Raw genomic sequence first — 16,518 nt, forward strand, 5'->3', positions numbered from 1 at the left:
CTGTATTATTGATGTTGAGAGATGTTTTTAGGTATGAAGAGGAGGAGATGGACAGGGGGTAACTAGGGCTGCTTTGTCCTTCCATGCGACCCTTCATGGTCAGGGTGATGCTCCATGAAGATGAACTGGGGCTCCTTGAGGGTGCTCGGCTGGCGATGGCTGTCTGATGGGGCGAGGACGCTTCTTGCCTCTTCCTTCCAATTCATATGCTGTCCTGTTCTTGGCACCTTTCCCCGAATGCTCGTGGTCCCTATTTTCAGCAGGATGCAGGTGAGGCCAAGGGCACTGTGGCTACTCACTGGCACCATGGACATGGGTTCTGATCCCAGTTGGCTGGTTCCTGCGCCATGTTCAAACCAGAAGGTCACCCACCCTCAGCCCTGCTTCAGGCCTGCAAACACAGCAATGGGGACGACAAGGGGAGCACTCACTTGGGAGCACTTGGGTCCCAGTTGGGAGTGGACAGGTTTACTCTAGAGGGCTGGTGTTTGTTAGATTACACCTTGTTTTATCCAAAACATCCTGGCTTCATCATCCTGATTACTCTGAATCTGTTAACAACTTGATTTTACCCTTGGGCTGGAGCGATAGCACAGTGGGTAGGGCGTTTGCCTTGCATGTGGCTGACCTGGGACTGACCCAGGTTTGATCCCCAGCATCTCATATGGTCCCCCGAGCCTGTCAGGAGCGATTTCTGAGCACAGAGCCAGGAGTAATCACTGAGTGCCGCCACTGGGTGTGGCCCCAAAAGTAAACAAAAAACAAACAAAAACTTGGTTTTACCCCAAAACAAAGTATCTTGCCTGTCTCAAGCAAACCTGGGTGGGACAGGCTCAGAATAGCCTGAGCTATCTGTCCTTACTCAGTGCTTACTCCCCCACCCAGAGTGGTCTATGTACTCGATAAAAACCAACAGTCTGCCTAGCATCTCACTCTCCATACAAGGTAGAGATTGCCAGACTACTGTGTTTCACCCTCACATGGTTTGGACTATTTCATGCATGACCCTGCTTCAGGCCCCTCACCCAGGGTTGGAAATATGGTGCATGGGGTGATTTTACAAGTGTTGGGGAAAGAGGGTAAGCAGGTCAGTGGGACGGAAAAATTCAGTTATGCAGGCTGAGCTCCAGGTCTAGCCAGGCTAAGGAAAGGACTAGAAGCCAGATGAGGTAATAGAAAGAGGGAGAAGGGACGCAGTCCCAGTTCCCAGGGGGGCTGCATGTGTCCAGTGCCCTCAAGAACATGAGTGGCCAAGACCAGGGACCAGGCCAAGTGAAGGAACAGTATGGCAGGGATCCTCAAACTTTTTAAAGAGGGGGCCAGTTCATTGTCCTTCAGACTGTTGGAGGGCCAGATTATAGTAAAAACAAAAATTATGAACAAATTTCTATGCACACTGCATATATCTTATTTAGAAGTGAAGAAACAAAATGGAAATAAATACAATATGTGGCCCCCGGGCCGTAGTTTGAAGACCCCTGGTTTAGAGCATCGAAGAAAGGAGTCTATTAGAGCAGCAGCCCCTAACAGAACCTGGGTACCCCCTCCCCAACAGCTTTCTAAATGTCCCGGGGCTCCAGCTGGCCTGGCAGGTGACTGGGGAAGCCAGGCCTGCTGTATGTGACACAAGGCCTGCATCCCACACAGGTGTGGAAACTTTGAGGCCTTTGACCCGCCTGAGCCCTTGATGTGGGCTGTGACGTCAAACGGAGACAAGCTGACCTGGCTCAGCACTTCCGGGGGCCGGAAGACCTGCTCCATCTACCCCAGAGTCTGTGGGGAGGGCCCCCCATCCCTAACTCAAGCTCCTTGGAGCTCATCTCAATGGGTGAGGTGAGGAGGGCTTAAGCTTTAAGTCTTCTGTGCCCTTCCAAAGAGTGCTCACAGTACACTTGGCCTTAAACCATCTTGCTAAAAATAGGGACTATTTTCTGAACTCCTCAGAAAGGCATTTAAGGAGAAACCTGGGAAACTTCTTCAGGGGAAGGAAGGGATAGGGGTTCCCCAGTTCTAAGGCCACCTGTCAGCCTGTGGGGGAGAGCTGAGACCCACAGCTCTTTGAGGTGCACAATTCACATGGGTGCGTGGCAGACACACATTCCTATCCTGGCAACTTCTGTTTCATGGCCACATGACCTCTAGTGCTCTCTTGGAAATGGGTTTGGAAGTCTTGTGTGTCCGCAAAAGCTGTTCAGGGTGGGTAGGATCATCTTTGGCTGAGCTTCTTCCTTCCAGGAAAAAGCATCTGGTAGACACACCAAGAAGCTGTCCTGGCAGCTGCCTTCTCCCAGGCTGTCTGCTGGGGCTGAGCCAGCCTGAGTTGGAAGAGACAAAGCCAGATAGAGGCCCCTAGCCATGGGTTAGCTGAATCACAGAATCAAGGATCCTTAATGGTGGCAGGAATCTGAGCTCCCTTCTATTTGCTCACAGCTCACAGCTGGCACCTGGGCAGACATCTAGAGATGTCAACCCAGCATTCTTGCCTTGGCAGACATCACTAGTCAACCCCAGCACCGGCTCTCTGCTCAGCCTTCTTTCTGCAACTCAGTCAGGGCAGCTCCAGCACCTCATCTGTGGCTTGTCCTGGGGTTCAGGCAGGTGTCATCCCAGCTCTGGTTCTACCTCTTTCTTTTATTAGAGGTAACTGAACAGGAGACGGGAAGTGAGTGGTGCGACATCACACTGTAAAAGCAAACCATCGTGTCCGGCTCTAATGAAGACAACATTTATCATCTCATAAACCTTAATATCTACTGTTGTGTATGTAAATATTTTAGGGGATTATTATGTTACTGACCCTACCCTAAACAAATGGGGGAATTGTTGTGTATGTAAATATTTTAGGGGATTATTATGTTACTGACCCTACCCTGATCGGTGATTCTGCCCCCACCCTAGGGTAGTACCTGATTCTGCTTCCACCATTGGGTGGTATCTGATCCCACCATTGGGTGGTACCTGATTCTGGGGGATAAAAACAAGGGTCTGTGGAAGGCGAGAGGCTTTTGGCTGGAACTTATGCTGAGTCTTTGGACTTCAGTCTTGTCCACCGAATAAAGCTAATATTTGACCTCATCCTCCATCCCTCCATCAGTCAACCTCTTCAGGGGCTGACTTGCAATAATCTACCTTAATTTTCTCAATGTGATCTGACCTGGTGAGGGGATTCCCACAGTCTCCCAAGAATCTCAACATGAGGTCTGCAACCCACACAGGATTATATAGAAAAATTGATGAGGTCTTGGATCATAATAACAGGGGCATAGTACCTCTGCTGAGGGAGGAGATGGTCTTGCTTCTTTTTGTGATACTTGGAACATCCAAGGAATTACCTGTAATTCTACATTATATAGATACAAAGGCAGGACACTCAGAATACTCAGAAGAAAAAAAATAAAGAATACTCAGAAGAATAAAAATAGTGTGATGAAGAGGCCTCAAAAAAAAAAAAAAAAAGCTTACGATTAATTGATTTTCAACAAGAGTTCTCAGGCAAGTCCATGAGGAAGAAATCATCTTTACAATGATGGTAGGAGAACAATTGGGTATCCAGATATCAAAGCAGGCTGGGCCCCTGCCTCAAACCTACAGAAATCAATCCAGAATGGACCAAAGAGCTAAGTACAAGACATAAAATTATAAAACTCTTAGACAAAGGCAAAGTGATCTTCTTTGTTTGTTTGGGTTTTGTTGGGTTTGGAGGTCACACCTGGTGGTGTTCAGGAGCTACTCCTGGTTCTGTGCTCACAAATACTCCTAGGGTGTTCAGGGAGCCATATAGGGTGCCAAAAATTGAATCTGGGTCAGCCACGTGCAAGGCAATAGTCTCTCCACTGTGCTCTCTCTCTCCAGCCCCCAAATACAGGGGTCCTCAAACTTTTTAAACAGGGGGCCAGTTCACTGTCCCTCAGACCATTGGAGGGTCTGACTATAGTAAAAACAAAACTTATGAAAGAATGGTGAGAGCTGTCAGTTTCTGTGAGTCATGGTTCTGTAGATCATTGAACTATGCTCTACAGAAGGCTATTATGACACAATCCACCCCAACTGCAAATTCATGTTGCCATGAGGTGTAGAACATGCTCAGCTCAGTGCCAGGAAAGGGAAGCAGTTGATAAGGGTGGCCTTTGGATAGCAGAGAGACAGTGAGGCTGTCCTGCAGATAAAGAGGCCTGCAAGGCTATTTCTGAGAGGCTTTGGCCTCTTCATTGCCCTGTGAAGGATAGAAGGAGCAACAAACAGAGAAACTAATGTCTCTGGATGAAAAACTGAGGTTTAATTTCCCAGGACAGGCTCTCTCTCATGCAACTGAGGCTTTCAAAACAGCACAGCCCATACTGGGGTGGGTTGATAGAATATGTAGGGCAAACTAAGGGTAGCTTTTATTTTTCAATGTTGTGCCACAGCTGGTGGAGTCCCAGGGGCCTGTGCTTACATCTTCAGGTCTTATGCAAGGAGCTTATTAGCACATCTAGCAGCTCTAACTGGGGAGCATTTACACCATGCTCATGGGCAGTCACTACGAGTTGGGATTTTTACTCCCTTGTCTTGGATAGGTGCTTATCAGGCACACCCCTGACCCAAGCCAAATGCTCCAATTGATTTTCCAGTGCACTGACCTTCTGCCCAGCACCCTAGGTCATGATCCCAAAGTCTCCCAGGGAAATTGCCCTGCCTGACCCCAGCATCTGCTCCAGAGGAGCTCATAGTCTTGTCTAGATCAGCATCAGTGTGAGTGTTTCTCCTCAGCTGTCTTGTTGGTGGGAGGGGTCACAGTCTCCCCATTTGTCATCAGTGAAACACCTTAGTCCCCACAACAGAGCAAGAGCTCTCTGGGTCTTTCAGCCTGACCTGCTCCCTCTTACCTCTCTCCCACCTCCCTCTTGCCATCATCACCCTCTGCAGTTGTGGACCCCAGGCTTTTCTTCCCTGGTTTCAGCTGCTGCTTCTCCCCCAAATGTCAGAAATGGCCTTAGTGACCACATTTGGTCTCTGTTGGCCTCATCCCTGCTGACAGCTGCCAGAGAATTTTCCTAAAATCCTCCTGGGGCCTGATTCTTCCCAGGCTCTTATCTTGATTGCTTTCCAATATGATTTCCCAGTTTCTGAGCCCAGCCATGGCCAAAAAATAAAATAAAATAAACAAACAAAAGGAGGGGGAGGGATGTAATTGTAGTGATTGGGGTTGGGTTGATGAATACACTCATCCTCTGGGAGACCCACTCTGCCTCCTCTGCAGAGATGTATCCAAGGAAGGTGTGAGTGCATGTGACAGTCTGTTTTTTTATTAGTTAGCCATTTAATTTATTTAGTGGTTGGGGGTCACCCCAAACAGTGCTCAGGGGTTGTTTTAGTGATGCTCAGGGGCCCAGGTGGTACCAGGATTCGAACCAAAGCATCCAGAATGCAAAGCTGTGCTCAGTTCTTTGAGTTTTCTCTCTGATGTTTGTTTAAATGAACTATTTCAAGTCCTTAGGAAGCGAGAGATGATGGCTCAAAGGAATGGAGCCCAGACTTTGCATTGCAGGAGTCCTGGGTTCCATCCTTGGAACCACATAGCATCAGGAATAGCCTTGCACCACCGTGAGTGGTCCCACATAGCAAAGAGAAATATGCAGAGCACCGAGACATCTAAAGAAACAAACGGTCATGTGCAAGCACTCGTGACTCAGCTTGGCATAAAAAGATCCTATTTCAGGGCCAGAGGATAGCCCAGCAGGTAGGGCATTTGTCTTGCCTACAGCCAACAGAGTTTGACCCCCTCATAAGATCCTTCATATGCTTCCTGAGCCTGAAAGAAGTAATTTCTGAGCACAGAGCCAGGAGTAACCACATGAGCACTTCTGGATGTGGTCCCAAAACCAAAACAAAAAAAGAAGAAATCAATTCCTTGGCCATATTTGCTTGGAAATTCGACAAAGCTTTAGAAGGCTGGCTGGAGCCACTGCCACCTCACCCTCGGAACCCCCTTTTTACCTCTGTTGATATAAGAAATGCCTCCTCCAGGGGAAAGTGATTGGGCATTACTTCGTCACCGGGCAGTCACACCTAGAGCACAGCAGGGAAGGGTCTAGCTCCACATTTCGCAAAAAAAGGGAACTGGACATCAGGGTAAGATGGGATCCAGGCCCTGAAATGCAGTGCACATCTGGAATATGAGTTGGGTTCTGGAGACCACAGAGTCTCCACTCTCCAGCTGGCACATTTATGATATACTGGTATATTTTCCTACATAGTTAGGATGATTTTCGTCAAATAAGTAATGTGCAATTGCCAGTTTCCAACAAGCCCCTGGCATGTCTTAGAAACAACTAGTTTGAGGATCGTTTTTGTTATTGTGTTGGTTTGGTTTGGTGGTTTGTTTTTGGTCCACACCCAGTGGTACTTAGGCACTCAGGAATCACTCCTGGTGTGCTCAGGAGTCTATATTGAAAGCCAGATATTAACCTGGGTTAGTTATGTGCAAGGCAAGCACCCTCTTTGCTGTGCTATCTAGCCTAGCAGGACTTATTTGCATGTATATTTATGTTTTTATGGGTGTTTCTGTGATTGTTCCCCCAGTGGAGTCAAAAGCACCTCTCTGACAGACACAGTATATAAGAGACACATGCCTGGAAAATTAGAAAGTGTGCAGTGGTTGCCAGGAGACTGGGGACTCTCCTAGCTTTACACCTTGCTGGTTTTATGATTTTGGACATGCTTCTTTACCTCTCTGTGCCTTCACTGATTCTTGTTTTTCTGAGACTGAAGATCACTGGTGTCAAGCTTTCAGCCCAGGTTTCTTTTCTTGAGGTGCTAAGACACTAAAACAGGGTCACTAGAGCTGGTTGCAGGGATCCTGAACAAGTCAGCCCCTGCCTTTGCTTTTATCTGGTGGCATCCACAAGCCTGGCTCACCTTTAGGGGCAGCCCAAGTCCTTTCTATCTTTTTTGGTTTTTGAGCTAGACCTGGCTGCACTCAGGGGTTACTTCTGGCTTTGCTTTCTGGAATCATTCCTGGCAGGTGTAGGGGATCATATGGGCTGCTGGAAATTAAACCTGAGTCAGGCACATGAAAGGCAAATGCCCTCTCTGTTGTGCTGTCATTCTAGACTCCAAGTCCAGTCTCTTGTCCATCATCTCAGGCCCTGCAGGGTCCCCCTGCCTTCCCCTCTTTTGAATTTGAGACTGGCCCCTGAGCTTAGGACAGCTCATTTACCTTTCTGCCTGCAGGCACTTTTTCCAGATAAGGACCCATTCTAGGCACTGGTACCTCAACATATCTTTGGGGGGATCAGACATGCACCTCAGTAGGTGTGAGAATGACTGAAGTAAGGGTATGCTCACCACCACCTAGAAATGACAGGTAGGTGACTGGCCCGGGGTATGACCAATCTCCCCTATTTTTCCGCCCCCCCCCCCATCTGTCTGTCCACATTTCTGGGGATGGAGAAGTCAGGCCATCCTGTTCACTGATCAGTGGGGTCACTACCCGCCCCCCCTCCAGATAAGTGGGCCCTGTGAGGCTGGAACCAAGGCTCTGCCCCCAGGAGGAGATGCCCTAAGCCCTGGAGCAGCCTGCCCTAGGGGGTATCCTGGGAAGAAAACGGCCTTTCCACTATCCCTTCTGCCTCCCACTCAGCCTTGAGGGCTGGCTGGGCCCATACAAGGGACCCTCAGTTCTCCTCACAATGTGCCCTCACTGCAACTTGTGAGCTGCTTCCCCGGGGGCGACCCAGGCAGCCCCAGGCCAGTGCCCTCACGAACAAGCATCTTCTGGAAAGTTCTGTGTCTTTTTGTAGACCCACAGCATCCAGCTAGGTCCCACACACCAAGCTATGATCTCACACCTCTGTCTACAATGGCCTCCCCCTTCTTTCTGTGATAGGGACCCCAGAACCAGCAGGGAGACATGGGCATGCTGTGTTGAAATGCTGCCTTGGTCCAATATGGAAACTTCCAGTCTTCTCAATTTTGCAAATGGATTCCAATTCCTTAGGCACCTGGCCGCAGAGTGACTCCCATCTTTGTCATCTTAACCATGGGCAGGGATGGCACAACTAGCTGTGGTTTTTCATGCCCCTAGCTGAGCCCGCCTGATGCTGGCACTTGTCTACTGGCTCACTCAATGGCCAGGTCATCTTCTTTGACACTTCCTTCACATGCTTGACTCTGTATCTCTAAACCTCTATGCTTGTGCTTTTTTTCATGTTGGGCTTGTGGGCTTTCTATCTTTCTCCTGGCTGGGGTTCTGTCTCCGTGAAAGTGTGTTGCATCCAATGCATCCACTTTTTCTTGCATGTTTTGGCTTTCTGCATGTGTGCAGGAGTCAAAGTTTGTCTGTTCGCTGGAGACAGTATTGGAGGCAGCCTTGGAGATTTTGAAGGAGCCATAGCTGCCCACAGTCTGGGTAGAGATAAAAGATAACTGGGTGGGGCCTATCCAGGGTAAGTAAAACTGCTCACCCTGGCTGAATACCTTCAGTGTTAGGGGGTCCGGTTTGGTCTGTTAGACAGTGGGCTCCACTAAAGGTCTGACAACTGGGAAGGGAGTGGTCAGACACCAGAGCAGACCCTGTCCCAGGTGTGGAATTTGGGGTAGGGTCTTCACGCTTTTTTATTAGAAACCTGTATCTCAGGTCACGGTGGGCAGCGGTGCATCTGACTCATCCCTCTGGATGAGCCTCCCCCAAGGACCCACTAGGTCTTTTTCTTGGGGGAGCTAGGCCACCCAAGTATTGCTCAGAGGATCTTGGCCTAGGGGATACTGTAGGAGATAGGCGGTCACCAGGCAGGGTACTCAGTACACAAGTGCAAGTCAACAGTGCTACTCAGGCCCGCTTATGCAGGGAACCACTGTGACCACACCCAGTGGGCCCCCAAAGTACCAGGAATGGATGGAAGTGGGGTATGTAAGTGGGGAAGTGAGGTGAAGTATGCACCCCACACACTAAACTCTCCAGGCTCATCTGTATGCTGTGTCCTCACAGGCCATTTCCTGCTAAGGAAGCCCCAAAACTCTGGGCAGTTGTTTCCATAAATGGGGCTGGGGTAGCCCCTTTTGAGCACTGTGCCCCTCATATGCCTGGTGGCTGTGGCAAAGGGTGGCACCATCTCTTTCCTTCATAACCTAAAAAAAAAATGTGGTCAGAGAAGCTGGGGTGACAGTACAGCAGGTAGGGTCATTGACATGCAAGATGGACCTGGGCTCCATCCCTAACACCCCATGGTGTCCTTCGAGCCATTTAGGAATGATCCTCAAGTGCAGAGTCAGAAGTAAACCCTGAGCATAACTGGATGTGATGCCCCATTCACCAAAGGATATGTCTGATTAAAAATAAAAAATCCCAGGACCTAGAGCAATACCACAGTGGGGAAGGCTTTGCCTTGCATGTGGCTGACACAGGTTCAATCCTCAACGTCACATATGGTCCCCTGAGCCTGCCAGGAGTGATTTCTGAGCACAGAGACAAGAGTAACCACCTAAGTGCCACCCGGTGTGACCCAAAAATGAAACAAATTTCCTTTAAAACTGGGCTCAAAAGCTCCCACGTCAGAACCAGCTCTGCTGGTCCACGGTGCCTCCTTCCACTGATTCCTCTCTGGGGCTGCAACTCTTCACTTCCAAACTGGGCTCTCCCCCACCTCAGAACCTTAGGGGAAGGTTGGTTTCTTCCCCTTTTCATTTCCCAAAGGACCAATGGCTACAGAGATGCTAAATAAATCAGACTGATCAAATGGAATCATGGGTCACCAAGCCCTTTCCTGGCTAACACTTGATTCTATTCTCAGTCCTCTTCCAGATGTTGGCAAGGAAGAAGGTGAAGAAGAGGAGGAAGAGGAGGAGGAAGGTATGCAGCCACCTCTACTGTTTGCCCCAAGAAACTGCCTTCCTCACCAGGGTCTCAGCATCCTGGACAAGCTGGTGAAGACATGGCCAGTGTGGCAGCAGCTGAGTCTTGGCCAGGCTGAGACCACCAGAATCCTGCGCAAGGAAGGTCCTGGGGTGAGTCTGAGTTGCTTCCAGGGCAGGCACTGCCCACTTGCTTTCCTGCCAGGTGCTGTGGACTTGTCCTCTGGGGCAGATTGTTTGAACAGGGCACTGGCGCCGTGCCTGATACCTAAGGGGCAACATTGGCTTTGAACCAGAGCTCCTGAGAAATCATAAATGCCACAAATTACCCAAACGAAAGGAAGGAATTTTGTGAGGAAAACAAGGGTTTGGGCTCAGCTGAGTTCCATTAGCAAACTCCCTTTCTTCCCTGGGAGGGGGCTTTGATGAACATTGGAGTTGGAAGATTCGACATACTGGGGGTACAGAGATAAGAGGTGAATCAGAAGCCTCCCATACCCCATATTTCTCTTGAAAAAAAAAATGAAAGTGATACATGAGTTTCTTATAAAGAAACAGATCAGGCAGGCCAGAAACATACAAATAAAGAGCAGAGTGTCTTATAAAGATCTGTGTCACCCAACCTGCTGCCCTAAGTTCTTTCTGTTGTTTACTTATTTGGGGGCCTTTCAGGTGGCCGGAGGGGGGGCACTCCTGGTGATTCTTGGCCAACTGGGCATGTAATTCAGGGCTGTCTGGACTCTGCAGTGCTGGAGAACACCAGGGCCACATCTGTAGTGCTCAGAGGGACTCCAGGGAAATATCCGGCAATGCTCAGGGCAGCATAGAGTGCAGAGATTAAACCAGGGTTAGCCATATACAAGGCAAACACTGTAAGCCCTGCACTAAGTCAGGCCTCTAAATGAGCCATTTGAAAATGCCCATTGTGGTGAGGCATCTGTATTGCCGAAGGAGCTAAGCAGTGTTCCTGAGATTCAGACAGTATCTCAGAGCCACCAGCACATAGATGACAGGGTCAACCTGGGGCCCATCAAGAACAGCTTGAAAAATAGCAAACGAAGGCATGGGAGTTGGAGCATTGTATGACTGATACTCAATCCCCAACAGTTTTCTAATTGTGCATCTCACAGTGGTTCAATGAAAACATTGATTAATTTAATTAAAAGGATGCTAAAACAACAACAACAACAAACAGACGCAGGCTGAGCAAACCGCTCTGTAGTAAAGCACATACATGCCTTGCCTGTGTAAAACCTCAAGTTTGATCCTTGCGCCTGCTGAGTCCCTGAACACCCCTGGGTGTGGCTCTGATCTCCCACCCAGGCACTATTACAACCACAACAATATGCAGCTAAGTTAGATACCCAGTGAGCTATGTTCATGATGTAGTGCCTGCCTGCCACCTCTGTCCAGTTGCATATTTGATCACCCTGAAATAAAGTCCCAGACTGATCAGTGGCAATCCTCCAGCCTTTCTATCACACCCTGTCATCATCCACCTACTTCCCTACTTCCCAAGAGCCATGTGTGTGTGTGATGGATGCTCTCCTGTATTCAGTCCTTACCACGTTCTGGAGCGATGTATGTGGAGTCAGTGTAGCTTTGTGTCAAGGGACTCTTGGAGAGTGACCTTTGTGCCCATTTCACAGATGAGGGAGCAAGAGGCTAAGTGGCTTTCTCCAAGAACAGGTACAAGTACCTGACCCAGCGATGGAGACGGCCTAATTGTGGCCAGAGAGGGTGCCCTGGAACCAGTCATTGCCCCAAGGACTCATTGATCCAAAGAGTTCTGCTTCCTCTTATGAGAGATTGATTCTGAACCCCAACATCCTAGTGTGAGCAGCTTCCTGGACTGGCACCACTCTGGGCTGGAATGTGGTTAGGGATGAAGGGATTTCCTGGAACATGACACTTTTGTAAAGCGACTTTAGCTCAAGGGGTGCTGGAGCCCTGAATTGTCAAAAGGACCAGCCAGGCAGGTGGTTCAAGGAATCTGCCCTGCTCTGAGGTCATCTGTTCAGACTTCCTGAAGGAGGCTGGTGATGCACTGGACCTTGTGGAATAGATGAGCAGGGTTGGGGTAAGGGAGCTGAAAAGGTATGTTGGAGAGTGGGATGGGAGGGAGTGTGGCTGGAGAAGTTGGAGCTAACCACGGCGGTCGTGGGGTCACAGGGTCATGCCCTTCACTACCTAGTGATGTTGGCATAGATTGAGTTGGCTGCAGGGACCTGAGCCAAGTTAGGCAGAGACACAGACACATGCAGGCTCACCTTTGGTCTGGGTGCTCCAGGTGAACATGCTCTGGACTCATCCCAGCCTCAGTTGCCACAGGAGCCCAGAGGCTCCTCACCTGGGTAAGGGGTACTAGCACTGCTTCTGTACATCAGGAGCTGGACTAGAGAATAGAAAGTCCCCTGCTGAGCCTGAAATAGTGCTCAAGTTCCACACGTAGGGTCTGCTCCAAATTGACTGTACTGAGGAGGCAGCTCTGCCACCCACCACTGCCTGGGGAGGACAGTGGCTTCAGCACATGGGCACCTCTCCTGGGGTCCTTTCTGCCCTCTCACCCCACTCCTTCCCTAAGTGTCTGTATTTCCAGCAAACACAGGCTTGAATCTGATGAAAAGATTCCCCAGCATTCCCCTAAAGGTGCTCTTTGCTCTTGATCATTTTGATTCCTTTTTAAAAATGAATTCATTATTTTTTCATTAAATCACTGTGAAATAATCAGTCACTAAGTTGTTGGGAGCAGGAGTGATATAGCAACAGATAGAGTATTGCCTTGCATGCGGCTGACCCAAGTTCGATCTCCAGCATCCTATGTAATCCCCTACGCCCATCAGGAGTGATTCCTGAATGCAGAGCCAGGACTAATCCCTGAGTGCCACCAGGTTTGGCCTGAAAACAAATATAAAGTTGTTAGTTGAGTTTCAGTCCTAAATATCCCAACACTGTATCGATTCTTGCAGCTGTTTTCTGCCTTGTTGGTTCCCAAACAAAGAAGGGAACAAAAGCCAAAGAAGTTAACTCACTTATTGAAAGAACAGAACCTACAGGCTTTTGGGGGAGTTTTGGAGTACCAGCACGCCAGCAACAGTCTGCAGAAAACTGGGATGTGGCCTCTTTGCCCCAAATAGCTGTGACCTTGACTGTGTCCTCTGCTTCTTGCAGCCTGCTTCTCCGATAAAGCACCAGCCATTTCTCCTTTGTCTGTCTCCAAAACCAAAACAATCATTCCTCCCCAAACAGGTTTTTTGCTTTATAATTCTAGAATCATTTTCCAGGAATAAGAAAGTTGCGGAGACAGGACAGAGTGTTCCTGGAGAATCTCCCCAGTTTCTCACCAGCGTGTAGCATTAGGAAAGGCCAATCGCCAGAGAAGAGCCAATATTGCTATAATTCATTACTGAAGCCATGGTCCCCTCCCGTTTTCTTTATTTTCATGTTCTTTTTCTGTCTTTGAGATCCTGCCCAGAGATCCCCTCAGCTGTGACCATTTCTTGCTTTGGATTACCTTGGCAGGTGTTCTGTGGGTGGGGGTGATTGGTGTTTTGGGTTTTTTGGTTGCAGGAGCCAAATACAGTATATTCTGCAGTGTATGGTCCTGACTACTGAGCTTTTAACCTGGCCCACTGAGCTTCTTCCTTGGTCTCCAACTACTGAGCTTCTTCCCTGGTCCTGACCACTGAGCTTCTTCCTTGGACCCTGACCACTAATCTTCTTCCCTTGACCATGGCTGTGCTGAGAACTTGTCACATATTTTGTAGACCATCCCTCTATGGATCCCCGTTCTTCTTTAGAACTGGACCTCTGATGGTTATGGGCTTGGGTTATGGGCCTGGGGGAGGAAGAGTACAGAGACCTGCTCTCTTTCCAAGACTGTCAAAGATCCAGATACCCTAGAACCATGATGGCGAACTTGCGGCACACGTGCAAGTGGTGGCACGCGAAGGCTTTGCAGCTGGCACGCAGGAAGGTCCACAATTAAGATATGCAGCGTGTGCCGCATAGTTTTAGATACTAAAATCTTGTTATTAAGGTTTAATTGATGTGCTGGCACTTTTGAGGAAATTCTTTGGTTTTGTGCAGCAGTTTGGGCACGAGGGCTCAAAAATATTAGTCATCACTGCCCTAGAAGATGGGATGGAGAGACAGTACAGAGGTGAGGCGCTTACCCTGCATACGGGTAACTCAGGTTCAATCCCCAACATCACATATAGTCCCACAGCCCTGCCAGGAGTGACCCCTGAGCACAGACCTGGAATTAAGCAATAAACGTTGTTGTGTGTGGCCCCCAAGCTAAAACCACAAAAGCAAGTCATCTGTCCTAAAGACACTGCTCATCTTCCCCTTGGTATTGATCGCCCCCCAGCAGAAGTCACAATTCTCAGGATTCTATGTTTCCCAAGCATATTGAGCAGTGCTCAGAGGCTACTCCCAACTCTGTGCTCAGGGGTCGCTCCTGGCAGTGCTTGGATACCATGCAATGCTGGGCATCAGAGTTGGGTCAGAGTGATAACATAGTGGTAGGGCATTTGTCTTGCATGCAACAACCCAGATTCAATCCTCAGCATCCCATATGGTCCACAAAGCAGACAGCACAGACACCATGTAGGAAATAAGCCTGCTTTTTTCAGTCTGGTGTTAACCTCTCCTTGCCCCACCTTGCCCACAGCCCCCTCCTCCTGTACCTCTTCTCCCTCTTCCAAGGAACAGTATCAGAACCAGAGGCTTCAGATGAGAACCAGAAGTCCTTGCAGCTGCCAGCACAGCCATAACCTGCAGGGAAATTCTCTCTTGGTCACAGGAAGTGCAGTCAGGGGCTGAAGCCCAGGTCCGGGGAGGAGCTCCCAGAGGGGTTGTTTACTCATTTCCAGAGGGGAACACAGAGACTCAGGTCTCCAGCCTGGTTGCTTAGGGAGCCAAAAGTCAAGAGCAAAGCCAAGGGCAGCAGCTGGCACTCCTGGGTTCAGGAAACTGAGTCAGGGCCAGCCTCTTCCTGTGTACCTCTTCTCCCTGTGGAATGGAAACACATAGTTTAGGCCTGTGTCTCTGCAGAATGGAGAAATCTAGAGAAAGTGACGGGCTAGGGAAGAAAGAGATTAGCAGGGACTGTTATAGCAGCTCTCTCTCTCTTTCTCTCTCTCTTATTTTTTTGAGAAAACCATGTACTCCTGTGTGCATTGGCCACAGTTTGGAGACCATGCCTTTTCATGAGACGACTCACTCAGGGTGGAGCTGGGCAGCTCTTGCCTGTGCCCGTGTTTCTGGACAAGTGGTCTGGACACCTGGTCCCAGATGGGCAGAAGAAGCACTTTTTGCAGACAGACCACCCTGGCATGATGCCCACACTCCAGCCCCCGTCACTGGCTGGGGCCAGGAGGTCAGGGTACATGAGGGTTAACAAAGGACACTTGTTACTCAGGAATTATCAGGCTTTGAGACACTTTGTGTCAGGAGTTGGAGACAAAGACCATTGTACATATTTTTCGTGATGCCACACTCATATACACTGATACATGCATGCACACCAATACATGTACACACACACACTCATATGTGCACAGATACACAACCCCCATATACTTGTACACGCACACACACATATACACTCACATGCAGCTGCACAAACACCCATACATGCACACACAAATTCACACACATCCCCCACACACACACACACCCTGCAGTGCTGCTCTCACCCATCTGGCAGCAGAAAGTGGCTCCCTTGGTAGGGCTTTGGCCTCCCTCAGATGACGAGCAAAGCACCTTCTCTGGGGCTCCTTAGGCTCAGATACAGTCACCAATGATGGTGACAATGACACCTGGACAACCGGAGGGGGTGGGGGGTAGAAGCCAGATTGGGGACCTCAGCCAAAAACCAGGAGGTTTGCCAAGCCCTCTACATTCCTGTTGGCTGAGGACACCTTCCCAGCTGCATCCCTCCTAATGGCATTCCTGCCTGGAAGCTGCTCTGACCCTTGGGTTCTCCTGTACACTCCTCCCAGTCCTACCCCAGGAGACAAGGCTCAATTAGTCCCCCTTCAAGCCAGGAACAAGTGGGTTATTGGTGTAATTACTCCCAGTCACCCACAGGTTCAGAGCAAGTATAGCCGGATGTAAGGAACCTGCCCTTTGGGCCTCTTGGCATGCACTGGCATGACTATGGATTAGGCAAAGGACCTGAGCACAGATCCCAGCTCCAGTATTCCCTTGCCTTCCTCATCCACAAAGTGGGGATAACAGGACAGGGACAGGGGTGACAAAGAGAGCTCAACAGGATGAGTCATGCTTTGCATAAAGTCTTGGGATTCTGTCCCTACAGCCAGCATGGTTCCTTGAGAACCCTACAAGCACTGCAAGAAGGAGTCCTTAAAACCTCTAGGTGTATGCAAAACAAAACAAAACAGAACACCAACAAAATGGGAATAATAATAATACCCTTTATGTAGCTTTTCATTTTAGGTTGATTTGGGGGTCATACCTGATGGTACTTAGAATTTATTCCTGGTTCCCTTGATCAGGGATCACTCCAGGGATTGGTTGGGGGACCATAGGAGTGCCAAGGATTGAACCCTGGTCAACAGCATGCAGGCAAGTGTCTTATCCCTATACTACCTCCCAGTCCACATCACCTCTATAGCATAATCAGATAATAGAATGAGAACATGGAGGAGCCAGATGATA

At 49.2% G+C, this 16,518-nt stretch overlaps 1 protein-coding gene across 1 annotated transcript in view; it reads left to right on the forward strand.

Moving 5' to 3' along the window:
- The first annotated feature begins 237 nt into the window (after positions 1-237).
- RIN3 (Ras and Rab interactor 3) overlaps positions 238-16,518 on the forward strand; it is a 65,497-nt gene continuing 49,216 nt past the window's right edge. The window contains exons 1-4 of the mRNA XM_049770728.1: positions 238-270; positions 330-466; positions 1,648-1,833; positions 9,771-9,984. Of these exons, the coding sequence (XP_049626685.1) occupies positions 238-270; positions 330-466; positions 1,648-1,833; positions 9,771-9,984 (570 nt within the window). The remainder of the gene's footprint in view (positions 271-329; positions 467-1,647; positions 1,834-9,770; positions 9,985-16,518) is intronic.

The sequence above is a fragment of the Suncus etruscus genome, chromosome 3 (assembly GCF_024139225.1).
Source record: "Suncus etruscus isolate mSunEtr1 chromosome 3, mSunEtr1.pri.cur, whole genome shotgun sequence".
Lineage (NCBI taxonomy): Eukaryota > Metazoa > Chordata > Mammalia > Eulipotyphla > Soricidae > Suncus > Suncus etruscus.